Genomic DNA, 21,799 nt, shown 5'->3' with positions numbered 1-21,799 from the left:
GATGGTGAGTTTGGAGAGTTCAGAGTCCTAAATGAGGCTTATGCCTAGAGACCCTCAAAGGGTAAAGGGCTGTTTATAAGTCAGTTGCAGATTCTCTCAATTTCCCTATTTGTAGTCCACCAAACCCTTTTTTCCTGGGGTAAAACCAGTTTAGGTGTTGCTATATTTCTGTGCTCAGTGTTGTATCCAGAAAACATCCCTAACCTAAAGATGATCTTATAGGGCTGAAGGGCTTTCAGAGCACCAGATAAACAGAAACAACACACCAGTTAAACATGAAAACATTTATAATGCTCACTACAGAATTAATTTTGTCTAAAGAGAATTTCTTGTATTATATAAAAGCTCAGCAAGTGTATTAGGTACATGCCCACAGTTTTGTTGGTTTTCATTGATGCCAAAACTGCATTTTTCACCAAAAAAAGACAGTGTGCTAGGGAAATGATCCATCCAAAAACCATAGGCTTCAAACCATGCTGCAATGGCAGGAATGCGATAAATGCTTCTTGATGAACCAGAGGCAATCCAGGAGCAGGAGGGGAAGATATGTATTGCTGAGCACACAGTGAGGTAGGTCGCACTTAAGATAGTGGACCTGTTCCTGCTTCAAGTCGCTGAACTGCTCTAGGTCCCAGTCTGGCTTCAGGTCTCCATCTTCCTTTTTCCAGTCGTTGGGCGAAGGTTGTGGTCTGGTGCGGAAAACGTCAAGTTGACCCTCTGCAAGCCAAACTTTCAGATCTTTTTGTTATTTGTGCTGTCTCTGACATGGCAAGGCTTCGTACTGTTAAAGGGTATTTGTCAGCCCCTTTTGCCATCCTACCTCTGGCTGGTTAACTTTCTTTGTTCAAGTCACCAGTTTTGTTATCTTTTTTGAGGGGTCTCGCATGCATGTTTTTTTCCTGCACACTTAGTTATTAATCAATGGGACCTTAATGTGATCCTTCCATTTTTTATCTACACACCTTTCAAGCCCACGCAACAACCTGATTTTACTGACCCTCAAGATGGTATTTCTCATTTAAATTAGTTTTGTGTGCCATGTCAGCGAGCTCCATGCGCGGTCATTGCAACCTCGGACTCACGCTTCCTTTTTGCTGAAAGATGTTTGCCCTTTCATTTGGAGCAGTCCATCGCTCTGTCTGCCTTTTTCTCTCTACCTCGCCTCTCTAAGCAGCAGGAGAGGCTTCATCTACTGGACCGGTAAGAACACTTTTTACATCAAGTGCCTGAAAGAGCACCAGATGAATGACCAGCCATCACTTCATAGGTGGATCAAGGTTTACTCAGAGTCCGATGATGCCACCTACTGGCTCACAGGCGCAATTACTACAAAAATTTCCGAATCCAATCTCACAGCTGCGGAAATTCAAGAGATGAGGAATCTGCAGTTAAATAGAGTATGCACCAGAAAGAGCTTACGGAAGGTAAGGAACTTGTTTTTTTGTTCTAGTTATGTTTTTTAGGGATGCATTTGGCATTCACAGCTCTGTAATTTAATGTCTCCAGTCAAGACCTTGTCAGGCACCAGTGTGATGATGAAGGAGGATTGTGACAAGGAAACTGACGAAGATCACCTGCAATCATTGGGTGTTGGTTAGGAATAGGCAGACTTCACTGCCCCTGGCGGCAGGGCACAGCATATCGTGGTACTTCAGGGAAACCTGTTTGTCTGCTGGAATAATGTCTTCATCCGCCTCTATGGAAGACGCGAGAGACCGAAGGGAAAACATAGGAGAGCATCCTATACTGAAAACAGACTTGTCAACCATACTGATTTAGGATACAGGCTACTGCTTTTTAGGCCAAACTATGGCATACAGATTCCCCTGGGTCATCTTATTGCGTTTTTGGAAGCTGCAAAATGATTTTTTAAAAAGGGGAATCCAGCTCCCAAAGCAGGAAAAGAGTTACAAGCAAATCCCTCGAGGTATTGTAGTGTTGCATACTTTGTGGCTGCTACTGTAATTACTGACTGACATCACTACCCTGCAGAGGCATATTTGCATATGAAGTGTTCTGTTTTCACTTCATCTTACTAATTCTCTTCTTTCACCAGGGGATGTTAACCCTATCAGCTACCGGTGATACCATGGCTCCTATGATGTCTGTTTCTAGAGTCACTGACATGACCAGAGTGTTAGAGAAACCAGTCTCTTGGCATGCCTCCTTTCAGCTGGAGAGCTCTGTCTATCATCCTTGCCAAACTCCTAACAATACACAAGACTCTGTACAGGCTGTTCTCAGTAAATATGAAAAAATTAGTTCAACTCTTTAAACATGTACACCATACCTTGAGCCAATCTCCCTCCAAGTTCGGGTATCAGTCATTTGGAAGCAGTACTTTCTGGTTCTGGTACGCTGCATTGAAGTATGCTCAAAAAGTACATTTTAGGCACACCACATGTAAGCAGAGAGGAGGAATTAAAATACAACTACACTATCAGGTACCACAATCCAACTTGAATAATATTTTTTTGGTGCATAGGACTAACAAAATAAGAAGAAAGGCAAAAGGGAGAAGAGAGGCAAATGCTGACTTGGGTCTCACGTTACTGCTATTCTGCATCCCCTTGGACTCTTCAGCGGTGCCCTCTACAGTGTCCAAGGTTGTTCCCCAGCATTTCATGTCTACACCTGAACTCTGCGGGTACATAATTTCAGTGGATAATTGGTCGATATCACTGTCCATCATTTTCGTTTCAGCAGTATTAGATCTCAGCTGAGCAGAAATGCTCTTTCTTGCTAGTTTGTTCCTGATATTCTAAACCCAGCTGTTCAGTCTGAGCCATTAGTATTCATAATAAATATTTAGGGATATATATTACGCTACTCCCTATCTCCACTTCACCAGTGTCTATATAGGAAGGCATTATGCCAGGTCTTCTGCCTGTAGTACAGCACGAATTGTGTGATGAAGTTCATTTTAAAAGTAAGGCCTGGCATTAGCTATATGTAGCTCCATGTCTCTCTACTCCTCATCTGTGGAAGTACACTTCCCTGTTTGCCCACAAGCAGATTCACGGGCTGGTATTCCTCAAAAAGCCAACGTAGATACACTCACTTTTCTGAAGCAGATGCAGAGTGAGAACAACAACATCTAACCGAACAAGTTTCCGCTCTGATGTCAGTGCTAAGCAGGCAGTGTACTTTGATCTTCCTTCTAATCATGCTTCGGCATTCCTCTCTACGAGGGTATGCCTTGTATCTTGCCACAATTGACATAAAGCAGAAAAGTTCCAATTATTGTGCAATCCATTTCATCCTGAAATAGGCTGCATTCCGAAACTGAAGGTTCAAAGGCCTTTGACCTCAAAGTTCCATACAGACAGGACGTGGGACTAGAGTCGCTCCTCCAGAGAGGAGAGAAACTCATTGGCATGGATGAAGAGGGCAGCATTGGGAGACTGGCTCTCCTTAAGTTCATGTTGTATTTCAGTTGCTAAAGCTGTCATCCTGTCTGTTCTCCAAAATACCAATAGTTATGTCAAGTTTAAATTGACCAAAATGTCCTGTAAATGGTTTACGCTATATAAACTGTACATGGCTTGCTTATTAGTAGAATGTGATTTTCTTTCCTAACACTCTTTGATTTGTATTTTGTAGGGATTTTACGTGGCACTGCGCCTTGTTGCCTGTGCACAAAATGGCCATGAAGTTACCATGAGCAGTTTAAGTCTGGCAGTGCCGCCACCTAAGTTTGTGAGTGTTTTTCTTTATTTCATTGATGCTGCATTCAAGCAGCTATGTCCATGTTTGCTTTCTATGCCCACTTTTCAGAGGCTGGTATAATGTCAAACTCAGCATCAGCCCTCAGAGAAGCCATAGCACCCTTCTTGCAATTCATACAACTCTTTTCAGTATTAAACACAAACAAATGTTTTAATGGAACGTAAAAATACTGGAAAATCATGATAAATGTGCCCAGGTAACATTTCCCAAACCTGCGTGCTCTGACTTATTGAATCTTGAAAAGGTTATGGGACAAAAATAATGAATTCCTTTTTTTATACTTTTTAGAGGGACACTAGTAGCCCCCTAATGGTCACACCTCCCCCTCCCACGGAGGCGCATTGGTCTGTCCGGGTAAGTTTTTTTTAGACATTCTGGAGTTGTTTGCTTTAATGTGATGCATGTAGACAAGCTGTGTGGAAGTAGACATGTTTTTCGCATTGACTGCAAAATATTTATGCACAGAACCTCATGGTTTGGCACAAAGTTGTTTAAAGTTCGACAATGAATGAGTCTGTAGCACAGACAGAGGCATACCATGTCACTTATAGGAAGGTTCATCTGTCTGTCATGTATTTATGTGTGTTTGTGTGGCTATTCACTAAAAAACGTTTCTAAAAGGAATGTAGAGTAAAATGCAACACGTTGTGGCCTAAAGTGTACCGTGTTTAATGCTAAAATTGTGTACAGCCAAGCAAAATCAAGCAAATGGCAACCCAGAGTGCTAAATTCTGTTCAGATTACAAACATTTTTACACACTTTATTCCCAATATAAGTCATTTGGAAGATGAGCACGCGACAGAAACTGTTACTTCGATGATAGGTTAACATACTGTTGTATAAACATACAATCGAGCACACTGCTTTCGGAAATTACCCTTTTGATTGCCAACATAGGACCCAAGGCTATGCTGTACTGCGTGAGGCAGAAAATGTACAACACTGAGTAAAATGGATTCTGGGCCTAAGAAAATCATGAAACATAGCATGCATATCAAGGCAAGTGACCACTTCAGATTAATACAAGAACGGCATTAAAATTTGGCTATGTAATATATCAGTGCATATTATGTGCACCAAAGCTTAGGTATTAAAGGCAACGAGTATATGAGGTTGTACTTTATCAGCAAGTTATAGTTAACCTTTTCTCAAAAGTCTAAAATTAGTTTATAAAAACCTCCGAAATACACTGAAAAATATTGACATAGTTAAAGTGAAGTTTAAGTGAAAACTGAAATTCACCACTTATGCCACACCTCTCCCCAAGTGGAATAGTAATTACCTCACAAAGAGATTTTTTAAACGACAAAAGTTGTTAGCGAACCAAAAAATATGCTTTACAATGGAAAGTGAGACCTAACCATAACTATGCAGTCAATGGCGACTGTGTTTCTATATGTATGTAGGTAATAAGTATAAGCATGTGCACACTCACACATGTACAGCTTGCGGACTAATAAATGCTCTAGAAGAGAGGCAAAGTAAAACCACCCCTCGAAACCCTACACCTGTATGCCAAGAGCCCATTAAAAAACTAACCCCTGCAGTGCTCTGCTTTCTAATCACAGGACCAGACAAAGACAGAGCTGAATCATACTCTCCAGAATCATTTGATTTAGTACATTTCTCAAAACGTCCTCCATCTTATCAGACCTGATCGTGTACCACGTGGAACCGTCAAAAGGCAAAGCTAGACCCTGTACTCCAGTTACATGGAGACTGCTTTGGCGTCTCAAATGAGTGTAAAGTGGAGCTGTAAAACCACCTTAACTAATAAATTGGGCTTAACACTCATTCTCCAATCTTTTTTAATAATATAGATATATTGCGCAAGAAGTGTCTTACTACTCATGTTGCTTTTTCGTGTTTTCCCGTAAACACATGTAGGTCGACTATAATATATTGAATCTCAATTGAATCAATAGGGCTTTGTATAAAGTCACTGTGTTGTCTGTCGTGGTATTCACCCATTTTTTACAATTCATAATAACAGTGGTTCTCCAGTATTGAATCTTTCATAGGTTCACAATCTTGTATCTTCCCCGTCATCATGGTGTGAGTCTTGCGGTACTTAGAAAAGAAGTACCATGGAAGTAAATAGAAAACCACCAAAAGGAAAGAAAAACTTAGACTTTCGTCAACCTCTTTATGTAGGCCCAAACTTTGACCAATCAGATACCAGCCCTAGACCTCAACTCCCCAGCCAAACCCACCAGACCTCAGATTTCTAACTGCTCTGCTCGGTTTGTCAGTGAGTGTCAGTGAGTGAACTTTCGACCCTGCTTGAATTCACCTCAAGGTTTTGTCTTTCTACCTTCTTTACTTCAAAATGTCTGAGGGTTCTAAGAAAAGACTTTTCAGGCCCTGTAGGTCCTGTGGGAAGGAAAGGCTTTTTTCTGAAGATCAACACAAAAACTGCCTGTATTGCCTTTACCCTAAACATACAGCCAAGGACTGTAAATACTGTAGAACCTTTTCAGCTAAAACTCTTAAAAGATAGAGAAGCCAGATTGTTGTTATGGCTCCAGAAAAAGAAATCTAATTCAGAATCCGGTTCTGATGTTGAAGAGAGTCCTGGGCCATCCTCATGGAGAGGAAACGTAAAAAAGAGGGTTCTCCCTCATTAACGGCTAATTCAAAGAAGTTAAAGGTGGAGAAATCCTCCTCCGCTGTTAAAACAGCTCTTGACCCTAGGGAATCAGGCCTGAAGAAATCCTCTACTGCTTCTTTGCCTGTCACACCTCTCAAACAGGCTTCGTTGACGAAGAAAGCACCGTCGACGGACCCGCGTTTGAGGACTTCCACAAAATCTCCGACTTCCATAGCGACGACTGCATCGTTGACGGCCATGATGACGGCATCGTCGATGAACACGGTGACGACGATTTCGGCTTCGACGACGAACACTGTGTTGACGATTGCGTCTACGTTTTCGTCGACGGAAGCACTGTTGACGGCCCCGTCGATGGGCGCTCCGTCGACGACAGTGTTCCAATCACCCTCTCAGCCAGTATCAGCAACGATCACTAGCAGGCGTCTATTGTCGTCGATGGATCAAAAACGGGATGCTAAAAGTCTCCATATGATTCCAAAATCACCAGTATTGTCACCTTTACCCAAAATGTCACCATTGCTTCCCTCTCACCTTCTTGATAACGAGGAATCAGGGGATGAAAGTTTTTTTGGCCCGCTTACAGTCCCTCACAGCTCAGCGTCAAATGCCAGGACACTGATGAGGAAGAGGAAGCACAAGGACAGTCAGAATATATGGATGGAGATTATTAATTCTTGGGTCGCTCTATCCTTATGACTCTTATGAAGAGCGTCAGGATGTTCGGAGAGATTCCATGCTAGTACCAGTCTCTCTGGTCACAGACCTTAGGCATATGTTGAATGACTATTATAAAAGATTTCCGGACTCTCACACTCCGGTTCCTTTGACACCCGGCAGTCCGAATATTCAGCTTGCTCCGCCTCCACCAATCGTTAGTCCCCCGCCTGTTGCGCAGGTTGAGAGACTGGCTCCTCGATGTCTTACAATCCAGGATGATTACATCGAGAGTGAGGCAGACGATCAACCCGAAGAGGGTGAGCTCACCCAGGATCCGGACCTGATTGGTCAGGAGTGGGATGACTATGTGGCTCCATCTTCGCCATCGCCCGGTGGCTTCCCCCCGGGAGATATTGGGGGCTTCCATGAAATACCTGAGAGGGCCTCTAGGAGGTTCGATTTGCCTTTGCCTGTAGTACAAACTGAGTGTTTTCTTTACCATTTTAAAGATACAGCAAAGAAATCAGTTTGATCCATCCCGATTGTAGATTTCATTTGGAGTGAAGGACTGAAGATAATGAAGAACCCAGCCTCTGTTCCTGCTGTGATACCGAGGATGGAAGAGAAATATAAGGCACCTGATTCTGCTCCGGCATGTTTAATTTGCCGTCCTAGTCCAGATTCAGTAATAATGCAGGCTGCCCAGAGGCGTTGTAGAAATCTGCAATCTCCTTGTATGGTGCCTCCAGACAGGGAAGGCAAACGCCTTGACAACATCGGCAAACGCTTTACTACTATGGCTGCTACTGCTATCAAGGCCTCTTAACGCATTAGCAATTTTGGGAAGGTACGACCGTAATTTATGGTCAGACCTGGCTCCATTTCTTGAATACCTTCTAGATGATAAGAAGAAAGAAGCAAAGGACCTCCTGCAGGAGCGTGCTAGAGCGTCTTCGGAGGTGATTGATTCGGCAATGGATCTATCTTCAAGTGCTTTCAGGCAAATGGCAGGTGCTGCAGTTCTTCGTAGACAGGGCTGGCTTAGGGCAATGTCTTTTCACTCTGAAATTCAATCGAAGGTCCTGGATATGCCCTTCGACAGGGAGAATCTTTTCGGAAAGCACGTACGCGAGGAGCTGCAGGGCATCAAAAAAGATACCTAGACTGCACAGTCCTTGGGCACGTTGCAACAAAGGAGTTTTCAGTCCTTTCGTGGAGGTAGAGATCAATTCCAGCAAAGACCGTCATACCAGTCATACAGATATCAACCATATGGTCAGCAAAGTTACAGACCACAATACAGAGTACAGCAACAATTTTGTGCCTTCAAACTGTCATACAATCAACAATCTGCTAGACACAAGCTTGCAGGACGAGCAAAATCACAGGATCCCTCAAGATGTCAGTGACGTTTGTCTTCCGCCAGCCACCTCATCTCGTTTTCAACCACTACGGTCCCATCAGCTGTTTCCATTTCTAAATCAATGGCATGCCATCAGAAAGGACAAATGTGTACTGGGCATCATCCAACACGGCCACACCCTAGAATTTGTCCGCAAGCCTCCTCGGTCTCCACCTCCAAGGAAAATGCATCATCATCATTTGTTCTGTTAAGGCAAGAAATCTCGACTCTACTAAAAGAATGGGACGATAGAAAAAGTGCTTTTCGGACAATGAGGGAAGGGCTTTTCTTCCAATTTCCTCCTGATAAAGAAAAAATGTGGGAAATGGAGACAGGTCATGGACCTCAGACAGCTGAAAAATACATCATGAAGCAATCGTCCAGAATGTTGTCCCTTCAAGAGATTCTCACGAAATGTATGGCCCCGGTAGCGGCTTTTCTGAGCAGGCAGGGACAACAGTTTTACCCCTACCGGGACAACTGGCTGGTGAAAGGGGCTACATTTCACTATACCAGAAAATCTACGAGGGCTTGTCAGCGGCTTTTCAAGTCCCTGGGGTAACAACTCAACGTGGAGAAGTCGCAATTGATCCCAAGCCAGAAGGGTATTTTTCTAGGGGCGCTTCTGAACACAAATTCGATGAAGGCGTTTCCCACTTCAGAACGGAAGCTCAGGATAATGCGCTTAGCATCCCTTCTACGCGCAATAGAGTCCACTTCTGTGAGTATTCAAGTCTTTACTGGGGATGCTATCGTCATGCATCCCGTTGATTTCGAATTGTCGGCTGCACATGAGGCCTCTCCAGGAGCAGTTAGACATGCAGTGGGTGCAGGCGCACGGCTCATTCGAGGACATCTTCTCTCTCTCAGACAATGAAACAGGCTCTGACATGGTGGGAAATAAAAAGCAATATCTCTTCAGGCATATCGTTTCAACCTGCACAGCTTCATTATATTATGACAACATACGCTTCAATGGACGGTTGGGGGGCGCATCTCCAGGAATTGCAAATCCACAGTAAATGGTCTGTTCAAAAAACGTTTTCACACATCAATCTTTTGGAGCTGAGGGCAGTTCTTCTGGGGCTACAAGCCTTTCTTCCCAGAAACCAGAGATCCTCTGTTCTGGTAAGAACAGACAACACCACAACAATGTTCTATCTTGCCAAGCAAGGAAGCACCAGATCTCTCACAGTGTCAGAACAGGCCCAGGAGATTTGGATGCGGCTAATTCAGCACAACACAACATTGCAAATAAAGCATGTTCCGGGCGTGGACAACGATTGGGCAAATTTTATAAGCAGAACCAATTCCCAATGTCATGAATGGGAGTTAGACGAGGACCAGCTGAGACAAGTCTTCAATCAGTGGGGCACTCCAAAACTGGATCTTTCCGTGACGGAAAGCAACAGTAAGTGCGAAAGGTTCGCCAGCAGGTTCCCTCCGAAAAATCTTGGGGGAACGCCCTACAGATGCAGTGGACGGGGACGTTTGCCTATGCGTTTCTGCCGTTTCCCCTCATCCCAAGAGTATTGAGCAAGATGAAGAAAGAACCATGTCATCTCATTCCTCCGGCATGGCCGAGGCAGTTTTGGTACACAGAGCTTCTCCTGTGCTCGATATCGCCGCACATTCTCTTTCCTCTGCTACTGAACCTACTCTCATTGAACAACGGTCAAATTGTCCATCCTCATTTAAAATCTCTACGTTTGTCAGCTTGGAACCTCACGACTATGAGTTCACAGATTTAAACATCACAACGGATTGCAGATCCATCCTCTAATGGGCCAGAGCTGCTTCCAGGAATAGGTCATATGCTGTGAAATGGAAGAGATTCTGCCATTGGTTCGAGGAAAAAGACTTGCATCCTTTGCTCTCAACCCCATAACAGGTCTTGGCTTACTTACTTCACTTAGCTAAATCAAAATTGGCTCACTCATCAATTAAAGTATACTTGGCGGCTATTTCCAGGTTTCGCAGGAAACCACAGGAACTCTTATTGTGGTCAACAAGAATTGTTGAAGAATTTATGAAAGGCCTCTTCAGGTTTTTCCCACCCTTAAAGTGCCCTGCAGTCCCTTGGGAATTAAACACAGTGCTAGCCCAATTGATAAAATCACCTTTCGAGCCCATACACGAGGCTGATTTAAAATATGTTTCATGGAAAACGGCTCTCCTTTTAGCCCTCACATCGGCTAGAAGGATCAGTGAAATTCAGGCTTTCATGGTAGCTGCACCTTTCCTTCAATTCAGACAAGACAAGCTTTTATTGAGAACAAATCCTCAATTTATTCCTAAAGTTCCAACTTCTTTTCACTTGAATGGACCAGTTGTGCTCACCACATACTTTGGGAATCCTTCAACTGCTGCTGAAAGAGCATTGCACTCTTTGGATGTGAAGCGTTGCATCAAGTTCTACATTCATAGAACAAAGACTTTCAGAAAATCGGATCAGCTTATTGTGTCCTTTACTTCGCCAAGGAAGGGCCAGGCCCTTTCAAGGAACAGTATTGCACGTTGGATCTCCTCTGCAATTGTTTTCGGCCATAACAAGACTAGAAAAACTCTATCTGCAAAAGTGTCTGCGCACTCCACTAGGAAGATGGCAGCCTCTACAGCCTTGTTTGCCGGTGTATCGCTTCCAGACATTTGTAGAGCTGCAACATGGGCTAACGTGCATACATTTACTAGGCATTACTGCTTAGACTCGGTATGGAAAGCGGACACTTCAGTGGGTCAAGCTGTCATGAGACATCTGTTTGCTTAAAGTACAGCCTTTCACATCTATCACTTCTATTTGTCTCGTGTATTTGATTTTCACAGATTTTTTTTGTTATTTAACGATTTGTTTGGATTTCATGAGTCATATGTATTGGTATGTTTGAATATGTCACCTTTATTGCATATGAAGGTCTTCGCCTAGTCGCAAACTTATGGAATTACACTGCTAACTACTCTGATACAAGCATGTGAATCTATGAAAGATTCAATACTGGAGAAAAAACAAGTTTTTTACCTGTACACCCAGTTCTCCAGTATTGATATCTTTCATAGATTCACATGCGGCCCTCCCTCCTCCCCGTCTAGGCTTGCCACTTCTGATCTCATGTTACTACTTAACCTTAGAACACTTGTGCGTAAAATGTGTGGTCTGGTGGCTATGGCTGGGGAGTTGAGGTCTAGGGCTGGTCTCTGATTGGTCAAAGTTTGAACCTACATAAAGAGGTTGACGAATGTCAAAGTTTTTCTTTCCTTTTGGTGGTTTTCTATGTACTTCTTTTCTAATTACCGTGAGACTCCCACCATGTCGACGGGGAATATACAGGCATGTGAATCTATGAAAGATATCAATACTGGAGAACCACATTGTACAGGTAAGTAACTTGTTTTTTATCACCCAACAGAGTTTCTCATACTGTACCACGTATTATAATTATTTAAACTCCTGAGATCATTTCTTTTGAAAAGATGTCTTTGGACCAAATAAACAGGAAGATTTATTTGAATAGTGAATACGCCCTTCATTGCCTTGTCTTTGTTAGTGGTTACTCCTCCTCTCTGCGTGTTTAATGACAGACTAAGCAATCGCACAGCAGCTTAGATTCTACACGTAACATTCAAGGATTGGTTTAACTGGAAGTGACATCCTCCCTGTTCTGTGCAAACCCCCAGCCACGGATTGATTTAACCGGAAGTGACATCTTCCCTGTTCTGTGCAAACCCCCAGCGTAAAAGTGACTTCTCCAGAGGTGGACACCAGTGCACAGACTGATAATCACATGCACATATTTGATGATTGTCATGATGCATGTTAACATTTCACGAATAGAGAACTTAATTTAAAGTTGATACAGTTGCTATAAATGAATAGATCTAAAATCGGGCTTGAGATAGCATTGCGTGGTAAAGGAAAATGGCTTGATTTGTGCAGGAGATGCTAATTTCAGATGTCTGTTCATCTGAGGAATGTCTTTCACCATATGAATATTAAGATGGAGATCCGTCTGTAGTTTAGTTTTTCTGATTTCACAGCTACTTCCTTAAATTGGAGGATTTTTACTACCACCAACTCTAAATCAGGCTTAAAATTACATTTCAGATTTGCTTTTTGTTTTCTTTTCTAACTGGAAAGTAGATCTTATGTTGCATTCAGTCACTTTCTTTGCTGTTTATTCTTCCCTTAAACTATTTTGTTCAAGTGATGATTTTAATTAATTTCTCCCTCCCACCCCTTCCTAAAACTTGTGTTTTGTTTCTATTCCTAATATTGATAGGGAATTTTCCCCATTAGACCCCCTGGATATATTCTGTCATGAAAAGCACCATAAAGAGATATTATTGGAAACTTTAGAGGTGGTACAGAAATTAGATTAAATCTGTGATGGGAAACAAACGTGTTGCTTAAATTACAACAAGGATATTGATGTGTTTAGATCACTGGAGTGTTTTCATGCTGCAAGAAATTAAGGGACTAATGCAGATCAAAACAGACTGTCATACATGGTTGGACTTTAATACGTAATACATTTCCCAAAGAATAGTTAACAAAAAAGCAAAATGGCAAATGCTCTGTAAAATAATACTGTATGACTGTGCCAACAACTCCATACTGGGTTTTCTTGGTGCTATCCTGTAACTTAAGTTTTTGGGAAGATTTGTTGAAAGTGTAAATCTGAGATAAGCTGCTCTTTGAGCCTTCTTCCTAGGATTAAATCTACCTGTACGTTCCTTTAAATGCCTCTTTTTAGGCCGTATTCACAGTCCTCACTTTCCTCTGTGGCTATAGATAAACTTTTCCGCTTATGTCTATCGCTGGAAGGTCTTAGCTGAAAGACAATACATTCTTTTTGCCATATCACCTTTCTGACACCTGCCGAGTGCAAACAGGCAATAGAAACTTATTGGGACTGTTGTGGAGGACATACGTCTTCTTTGACATCAGTTCTGCACTTGCCACCAGCATTAAAGGCACTCATCTCATGCAAGCATATAGGCTCCTTTTGCAGTGTGTGTTTTAGGAAACAAACTCCCCCGTGACATCATGCTGTTACTGAATAATGCCTATGTGGGTTATAAAAAGTTGATTCTAGTTAAGCACATAAAAAATAATGCACCAATAAAATGGGAAAAGGTTCCGTGTTTATATGGATTGTAAAGCCTCTTTCACCGATGTTCAGTGTTTTCTGTAAGTTTATGATCATAAACCCGGTTTCACTTTACCAAGCCTGATTGCTTTGCAGCTCATTTGACCAACAAAAATGCACGCTGGGCCCATTGTATCTCACCGAGCACACTATAGCAGGAGGGATTTTGAGTTTGTGGTAGAAATTGCACAGGGTTTGAAGTAATATATTTAGAATCAAATCAGTCAGTGTGTTAGTCACTGTTATTTTTGAAACTTACACAGGCACACTTTTTTACTTATTCAGGCTATTTCTTACCAACTAGGTAGAAGAGAAAGCAAAATTCGATGTTATTTTCGAAAGCCTGGTGCCTGTGAATGGTTTACTTTCTGGAGATAAAGTGAAACCAGTTCTTATTAACTCAAAACTACCTCTCGACATCCTTGGAAGGGTAAGTGCACCAATTGTTTTGTTCTCGTCTTTCAACCCCTTCTCTCTATAGGTATAAGGGCTTGATTGAGGAAGCTGGTGGCTTGCTAGTTCTTTGCTGGGTAAATTCGTTTATCTGTTGTTGCTCGCTCCAATGCTGGCTGAAGTAAAGAATAACTAAAATGCTGTCCACAGGAAAGTGTTCACTCTGGAAACAGTTAGTTTGACCGTTCAAAGGTACTGGCGCACATTAATCTGGATTGGTGGGTAGAGGTGGTGGAAATTGGCGTAGTAAAAAGTACACAGTCCTTCCAGAGGGGGCACTGCTCTCATGAAAGCAATTTAATGCCTCTTTTCGATGACACTGAAAGTTTTGTTTTCCTTGTGCCTAAAAGCCACCTGCAACATGAAACTACTTTTTAGTTATTTGGGCAGTCAGGGTTTCTTGCCAAATGTGTTTACTTGGCAAACTGTTCTGTTCATTATTTCCAAGACCTTTGATGGTACCATGCAGAGTTCCGCACAAATGGTTAAGATATCCTGCAGGACATTTCTTTTAAATTCGACAGGGATTTAAGAGTTTGCATAAGCACAAAATACATAGATTATAGAGGTTTGTAGACTTGCATGCATGCAGAAGTACCACAGCCATGTTATATTTTTCCGTAGAATAAGACGTTTTAGTTGCATGGAGCAGGTAATTTCTTTCTCTTTAAATGTGAGATCATGATGTTTCAGCACATGGTTCAGATTTGCTCCAACGTGCTTTTGAGACAGAAGCTTTATTTCTTTTTTCAAATTTTTACATGATTACATTTGTTGCTTAACATGAAAATTGGATGTAGTCTGCAAGCCACCATACAATAAAAGCATCACTTTTTAGTTAGTCATTATCATCAGATTATATTCAATAACATGTCTTCCAGTGTACGTCATACCTTAAGCAAGACCCAATTTATCTGTGGTTGAGAAATGTGCGTTTTCTCTTTTCACAATGTTTGAACCGGAACACATAGACACGAAAACACAGAATCACTGACAATGCAGAGTAGATGAAACGTATATATAACATATATGTTTCATCTTCTCTGCATCATCAGAGAGAGAGAGAGAGAATGAATATATCTTCATGCAATAATGTTGCTTTATTTCAACGTTCACTAATGCTATGGGAGTGGTGGGTGATTATTCAGGTTCTTTGTTGCTTTATGAGCCTGACTTGCATTGTTTCTGATTTAGGTCTGGGACCTTAGTGACATCGACCAGGATGGACACCTGGATCGAGAGGAGTTTGCTGTGGTAGGTTTCTTAAAGATTAGTTTCACATATAAAGACAGAGGTGTTGGCTAAGGACGTATTGTCAAAGCATAGACAAAGTTGGAATATTACAGAAACCGACTTCGCAGTGTTGCCACCTTCATATGATGAAAGTGAATACTTTTCTCAATTCACACAACATTTTCGTTTTTAAGATAGGTCAACTTGTGCCATATTTCACAGGAAGGTGGAGCCGATTTGGCTCATTGCCGTGCGCTCACAGGTGCAGTGTGTGCTGTCCATGATATCAGCAAAATTACTGCTCTGTAAGAGGGCATGCCCTAGTGGCTGGGGGATATTTACAGCAGCACTACCAGTAAGATAAGCTTCAAGCTATAGAGAATGATTCTCTACTGGCACAGTTGTTGGGAATGGTTTCTGACGGGTCCAGTGGTCTATCAAGGGTGGTATTCCTTAGATATCCAAACTCACCTTGTATGTGTAACTGACTGCCATTCTGTACCTGAGGTTAGCATTCACGTAGGCCTTGTCCCCCAGAGATCCATACACTTACTGTAAGAAAAATTTGTTCTAAGGACCTCCAAAGGTGGAACTACCTGGTCTGGCTTTAGAGCCTGCATAGATCCCTTGTGGATTCCCATATTACCCGAGGAAAGCGCTGAGAGCCATGCAGAGTATCCTTTCTTCCTGCTTTCTGGTGTCTGATTTTTAAGACTGTTAAATATCAAATGTACATAAATGGACCATGAGGTTGAGTGAAGGGACATGATGCATAGTGTGTGTCTTGCACTTCTTGCTACCAAGTCCGGTCTGATGCAAGTCTCTTTCTCCAAACTGATTTGACACAGTGGACTGCCAGCATTGCAGGAACTGTCATGATGGCTCTTAGTTTGTCTGGCCAAGGTTTAACTTGTACACACCGCCATGTAATATCAAGTACGCTTCTATTTGTTCATTCAATGAAACTTTCAAATCTGCGTATATCATGCAATAAAAAGTGAGTTACCTCATGTCATGTTTATGTTTACAGGCAATGCACTTAGTGTACAGAGCCCTGGAAAAGGAGCCAGTGCCGTCAGTATTACCTCAATCCCTTATCCCTCCTGCCAAGAGGAAGAAAGCACATTTGTTCCCAGGTGCCGTACCTGTCCTCCCTGCCAGCCCTCCGCCAAAAGACAGCCTTCGATCCACACCTTCCCATGGCAGTGTCAACAGCCTGAACAGTGCTGGCAGCTTGTCACCCAAGCACTCCGTGAAGCCTGTCCAGGTACAAATAACTTTTAACATGTTTCAGGGTAATTTTAGCAAGCCAGTAGCCCTGCAGCACTTTTATCCCAGTTTGTCAATGACCTCATGGTTGTTGACACTGGGAGACTGCCAAATCAGTGGGCAAAAGGTAGTGTCTTACACTGGCTCTGAACTTTCTTCCTCACTGTGGACTTGCACTCTGCCTCGTTTTGCTCCGCTTAATGCAGTATAGACATTCCAAGTATGGCCGGGTAAGCCAGACGAGTAGGAGTGCCGGACACTGGGCAAGGTTGAGAGGGATAAGTTGACAGATACTGACCTGTTTTCACTGGCCACTGTAGGTTTTGTACATTGAAGCCGCTCAATAGCCCTGTTCACTTACTTCTTAACACACCCAGCCCCTTTCTTAACTATTGTCACTGCCATCTCTGCTCTTCCTGTAAATAACTATTTGTCTGAATGTACAGCGCCATGGGTAACTTTATATTGTGCACTATTGTTCACTGAATTATTTCATGTCGTTTTACCAGACATACTTTTCAGAGGTGGAAAACCATTTGTAACCGTGATCTTTAGGTGCTGACACATTCTCTTCTTGTTTTTAGCCTGCTGTAAATTGGGTAGTTCCAGTAGCAGACAAACTACGGTACGACGAGATCTTTCTAAATACTGATCTGGACAAGGATGGCTTTGTGAGTGGTCACGAGGTGAAAGATATTTTCATACAGTCATGCCTTCATCAGAATCTCCTAGCACACATATGGTAAGAAGATTACACAACTATTTTCATTACCTGTCTTAATGCGATTGTATGACCCAGTCCTGTCATCATCGTTGCAACACTTGGCGATATAATGATACATGTAAACTTTCTGTATCCCTACACGTTTTATATCTGTTTGAATGAAAATATGCATGCTAAATAATGCTATGGTTAAATGTTCAAACTTAAGTAAACCAATAAACAGTATTTAAAAAAAAAAAGTATTTCATTACCTTTCTTGTCAAATATTGGTCATAATCTAGCAAATTTTCAATTGCTTTTGAAAATATTGGTCTACTCTGGGCCTTTCGTACTTTTTGTCCAACATGCTGGTGATACTTCTGGTTATTCAGGCTTCACCTGCAAATTGAAGTCATCGGTGTTAGGCACTATTACGCTAATGCATTTTAGTCTGCCCGCATATCAGTGGTCCTCAGGTTCTTCCTCAATTGATGGTGTTCCAGCCCTGTTCTACACTGTGCGATTGTGTTCCACTGTTTCTCTCCTGGTAGTTAGACCACGAACATTGCTGGTTTGTGAGAATGCTCGCAATCCCACCCTGTTAAGAACAGAGACTTCCAGCACCATGGAAGATGAATTTGGAGCAGTCTCCAGGGAGCACGCCCAGACATAGAGAGTATGTGCACTAGACCGAGATCCATTGCACATACCATGCACGTGGGACCTGGCCTAAATGGAGGTTGGAGGCTGGGCTGTCACTGGATGTACTTCTTTCTCAGTTTCTTTCTCAGTGTAGTGGTTACGCAGTCGGCAATAAGTGCAGTTTTTCCAGGAACATCTGATTATTCTCTCCCCTTGCAATTTCTCAGAGATTTACTGATTCAGTGTGGTTAGAGGTCACAAGACGTAGGAGTTAGGTAGCTCTAGGCCATGGGTAGAGTGTTATGAGTCTTTGCATTTTTTTTCTCCATTTATTGGATTTTGTCGTTTTTGCAGGATCTTCACCATGACTCTCTAATTCAGGCTGTTCACGCTCAAGTTCACTTTCTTTTTAGGGATGGACATATTTTTATTTCACTCTTCTCCAACATTTTATGCAATCGAGCCACAGGATTGTATGCATAACAGAGCAGTACATAAAACGCAACAGAACATATCATAAGGGACTGGTTTCATTTCCTTTGATTCTGATCCAGTCCTTAATTCTCCGTTCCTCCTGATGTGTGGCTTCACTGTTAGCCTTTACCTTCGCCTTTCCACGTTGGTATCTCATCATCTAAGGTCGTGAATGGCTGTGTATCAGTATTTCTGTGGATGTACTGTACTCCAAGACCCAGAGACTGCAACAGTTCACTTTTGAGCTTTGTTGTGCAGTGAAGCTTGCTGCCCACACGCCGTGCTCACTTGCTGCGACAGATAATCTCCCAGTGCCTTGAAGTGCAGTTTATATGATTCTTTCCAGCCATTTAGATTCAGACTTTGCAAACTAACAACATTTGTTTTTTATACTTAAGTATTTGCCATTTCTAAGTTGGTAGTTCTTGGCTCAGACTTGCCAAATATGAAACATTTTCAAAAGCTAAATATTGACTTTATTTGAGTGTAGTTGGTGGGATCCAAGGCTGACCTTGGTAAATGTATGTGGATAAGCAAAAACCGTGCATGATTCTAGAACTCTTGTTTTTCATGGCAACTCTTGTAGCTTATTACTTAAGCAGTTGGTCGCTAAAAGTCTTGATCAATTTCAGCTTGGATTTCAGAGCAAGGTCCCCTTAAAAACCTGACTTAAGGTTACGCAACCCTATAATTATAAGAAACAAATAAACATGTTCTGCATATGTTCAGTTTAACTATTTGCGGGAAGGTTATTTTCATTGGTAGAGTTACAGGCTTCGCTGTAAACGCCTCTGCAGCGTTTGGTCGGCCAGCTTTAGTATGGACTGGTGAGCAGAAATACCTTGCTCTGAGTCATTTATTTGGAATGTCTTTTAGTTTAGTGTAGAGGTGCCAGAAGGGAAGATGGATGCACAAGGGGAACGTAGGGGTCAGCATGACTCTGAATATTTATACTTTGGAACGGTAAGGGTACTCTGATAAAGCAATGAAAAAGTAACTTGCACCAGTTGTCCCCGTGTGATCAAGTTGGAACGCTGGGCTTGCAGTCCGGATTGCTTGTCCCACATGCCTCAATATAACTAGCAGATCCCTCCGCCCCTTAAAACATGATCATTTGCACATTCTGCCATGGGACAGTAGTGACAAAGTAGAATTTTGGGACTGCAGCGATCTATATTGATGGAATGGGAAGACAAGATATAAGTGTTCGTATTTAACAGCAGATGGAGTTTTTTTTTTTACTAGTTATTCTTTATTGACCTTTTCATATACAATCGTAAAGTAGGGTGCTCAGGCAGCCAAACAAGCTAACATGACCTCAAGAGTTAATTTATATTCCAAATAGTTACAGCAAAGTACTGTAAGCTTGTCTTGATATCGATAAATAGAGGCCATAAAGCCCCAGCAGCAGATGAAGTTAAACAGTTAAACCAAAAGGTGTGTGAGCGAGCTGCTACTCTGCCAGGTGTGGCCGTGCTTCTGCCCAGACTGCTTGGCCAAGTTGACTTCATAAAACACTGTTTCTTATACCTTGTGCAGGGCACATCTGGTGTGACGGTTCCGCCCTGCTGAACCTCTTTTGTAGAAGTAAAAGTGACATTGAAGGCTCTGCTTTCTGCATACATTATCTGCTGTTCTGAATCTATCCAGCGACCAGATTCTGTCACAGTATCCTGCAACAGAGCAGTTTAAGTGAGAACTGAAAGAATATCTATAAAAAGATGGTTTCCTATCTGCGCCTTTGCATACTTTTAGATGAGGACATTTCTTTTAAGAAGTGAGCTCACTTTGTTAATTTACTTTTGTTTTTTTTTATTGTTTTCATTCAGGCAGACACTAAACTTTTATTTAAAAAAAAAAATCAACATTAGTTTTGGTTTAGTATTTGATGTTGCTTTGTTTTACAAGAGAAGGGTGGGTTTCAGGTTATTGTTTTTTTCCCCACCATAGAACGCTAATCACGGTTTTACAAAAAAAGAATACACCTGTCTTTCACACTGCATCGAGCATGGCTACATTGCAGGTGACTGGGAACAGAAGACATAGGTCAAAAGAAAGGCAGGGTTTGCATTTTTTTTAAACGTGCTTTTATTAAAAAGAGGCTTCCTAGGACCGGTTTCTGGCATTTCAGCCATCGTCAGCCAGGCTTGCTTGAATCCAGTGGCAAAGTGAGCAAGGGACTCGCGTCTGAGCATACCCTGCCAAATTATGGAGAACAAAGCAAAAACCAAAGGAAATGATGGCCGGAGTGTTGAACATTGCAAGCACTCACCCCCAGTCAGGGAGGACCTGGCTTGGCAGTTCGGGCTGGACTGTTCCCGTGAGGCACAGGGTCAAGACTGATTTGCATATGGCCAGGTCTAAACTGGGGTGGCATGGTGAGCAAAAGAATGATGGATTTAACCCAGATCTCTTGACTGGGGGTGAATGTTTTGATTTGTTCTGCATTCCGTCCATCAATTGTGTGTCTTTTGCTTTCTCGCCCTAAGTGCGCCAGGTATGCTCAAACGTGAGTCCTGGGCTCGCTGTGCCACTGGAATCAAGCTATCCTGGCTGAAGAGGGGTGAACCACCGAAACCGGTCCTAGGATGCTTGTTTCCAGTCCAGGGAGGACCTGGCTTGGCAGTTCGGGCTGGACTATTCCCATGAGGCACAGGGTCAAGACTGATTTGCATATGGCCAGGTCTAAACTGGGGTGGCATGGTGAGCAAAAGAATGATGGATTTAACCCAGATCTCTTGACTGGGGTGAATGTTTTGATTTGTTCTGCATTCCGTCCATCAATTGTGTGTCTTTTGCTTTCTCGCCCTAAGTGCGCCAGGTATGCTCAGACGTGAGTCCTGGGCTCACTGTGCCACTGGAATCAAGCTATCCTGGCTGAAGAGGGGTGAAACCCCGAAACCGGTCCTAGGATGCTTGTTTCCAGTCCAGGGAGGACCTGGCTTGGCAGTTCGGGCTGGACTGTTCCCATGAGGCACAGGGTCAAGACTGATTTGCAAATGGCCAGGTCTAAACTGGGGTGGCATGGTGAGCAAAAGAATGATGGATTTAACCCAGATCTCTTGACTGGGGGTGAATGTTTTGATTTGTTCTGCATTCCGTCCATCAATTGTGTGTCTTTTGCTTTCTCGCCCTAAGTGCGCCAGGTATGCTCAGACGTGAGTCCTGGGCTCACTGTGCCACTGGAATCAAGCTATCTTGGCTGAAGAGGGGTGGAACCCCGAAACCGGTCCTAGGATGCTTGTTTCCAGTCCAGGGAGGACCTGGCTTGGCAGTTCGGGCTGGACTGTTCCCATGAGGCACAGGGTCAAGACTGATTTGCATATGGCCAGGTCTAAACTGGGGTGGCATGGTGAGCAAAAGAATGATGGATTTAACCCAGATCTCTTGACTTGGGGTGAATGTTTTGATTTGTACTGCATTCCGTCCATCAATTGTGTGTCTTTGCTTTCTCGCCCTAAGTGCGCCAGGTATGCTC

The 21,799-nt window shown here is 42.7% G+C and overlaps 1 protein-coding gene across 8 annotated transcripts in view; it reads left to right on the top strand.

The window, feature by feature from the left end:
• Nucleotides 1-21,799, top strand: part of EPS15L1 (epidermal growth factor receptor pathway substrate 15 like 1) — a 318,875-nt gene that overhangs the window by 73,737 nt on the left and 223,339 nt on the right. For all 8 annotated transcript variants that reach the window (XM_085639255.1, XM_085639253.1, XM_085639254.1 and 5 more), the window contains 6 exons: nt 3,604-3,699; nt 4,018-4,083; nt 13,852-13,977; nt 15,195-15,254; nt 16,264-16,500; nt 17,087-17,244. In XM_085639255.1, coding sequence (XP_085495381.1) covers nt 3,604-3,699; nt 4,018-4,083; nt 13,852-13,977; nt 15,195-15,254; nt 16,264-16,500; nt 17,087-17,244 — 743 coding nt within the window. The remainder of the gene's footprint in view (nt 1-3,603; nt 3,700-4,017; nt 4,084-13,851; nt 13,978-15,194; nt 15,255-16,263; nt 16,501-17,086; nt 17,245-21,799) is intronic.

The sequence above is a fragment of the Triturus cristatus genome, chromosome 12 (assembly GCF_964204655.1).
Source record: "Triturus cristatus chromosome 12, aTriCri1.1, whole genome shotgun sequence".
Taxonomy (NCBI): domain Eukaryota; kingdom Metazoa; phylum Chordata; class Amphibia; order Caudata; family Salamandridae; genus Triturus; species Triturus cristatus.
This window is presented reverse-complemented; position numbering and strand designations above follow the sequence as displayed.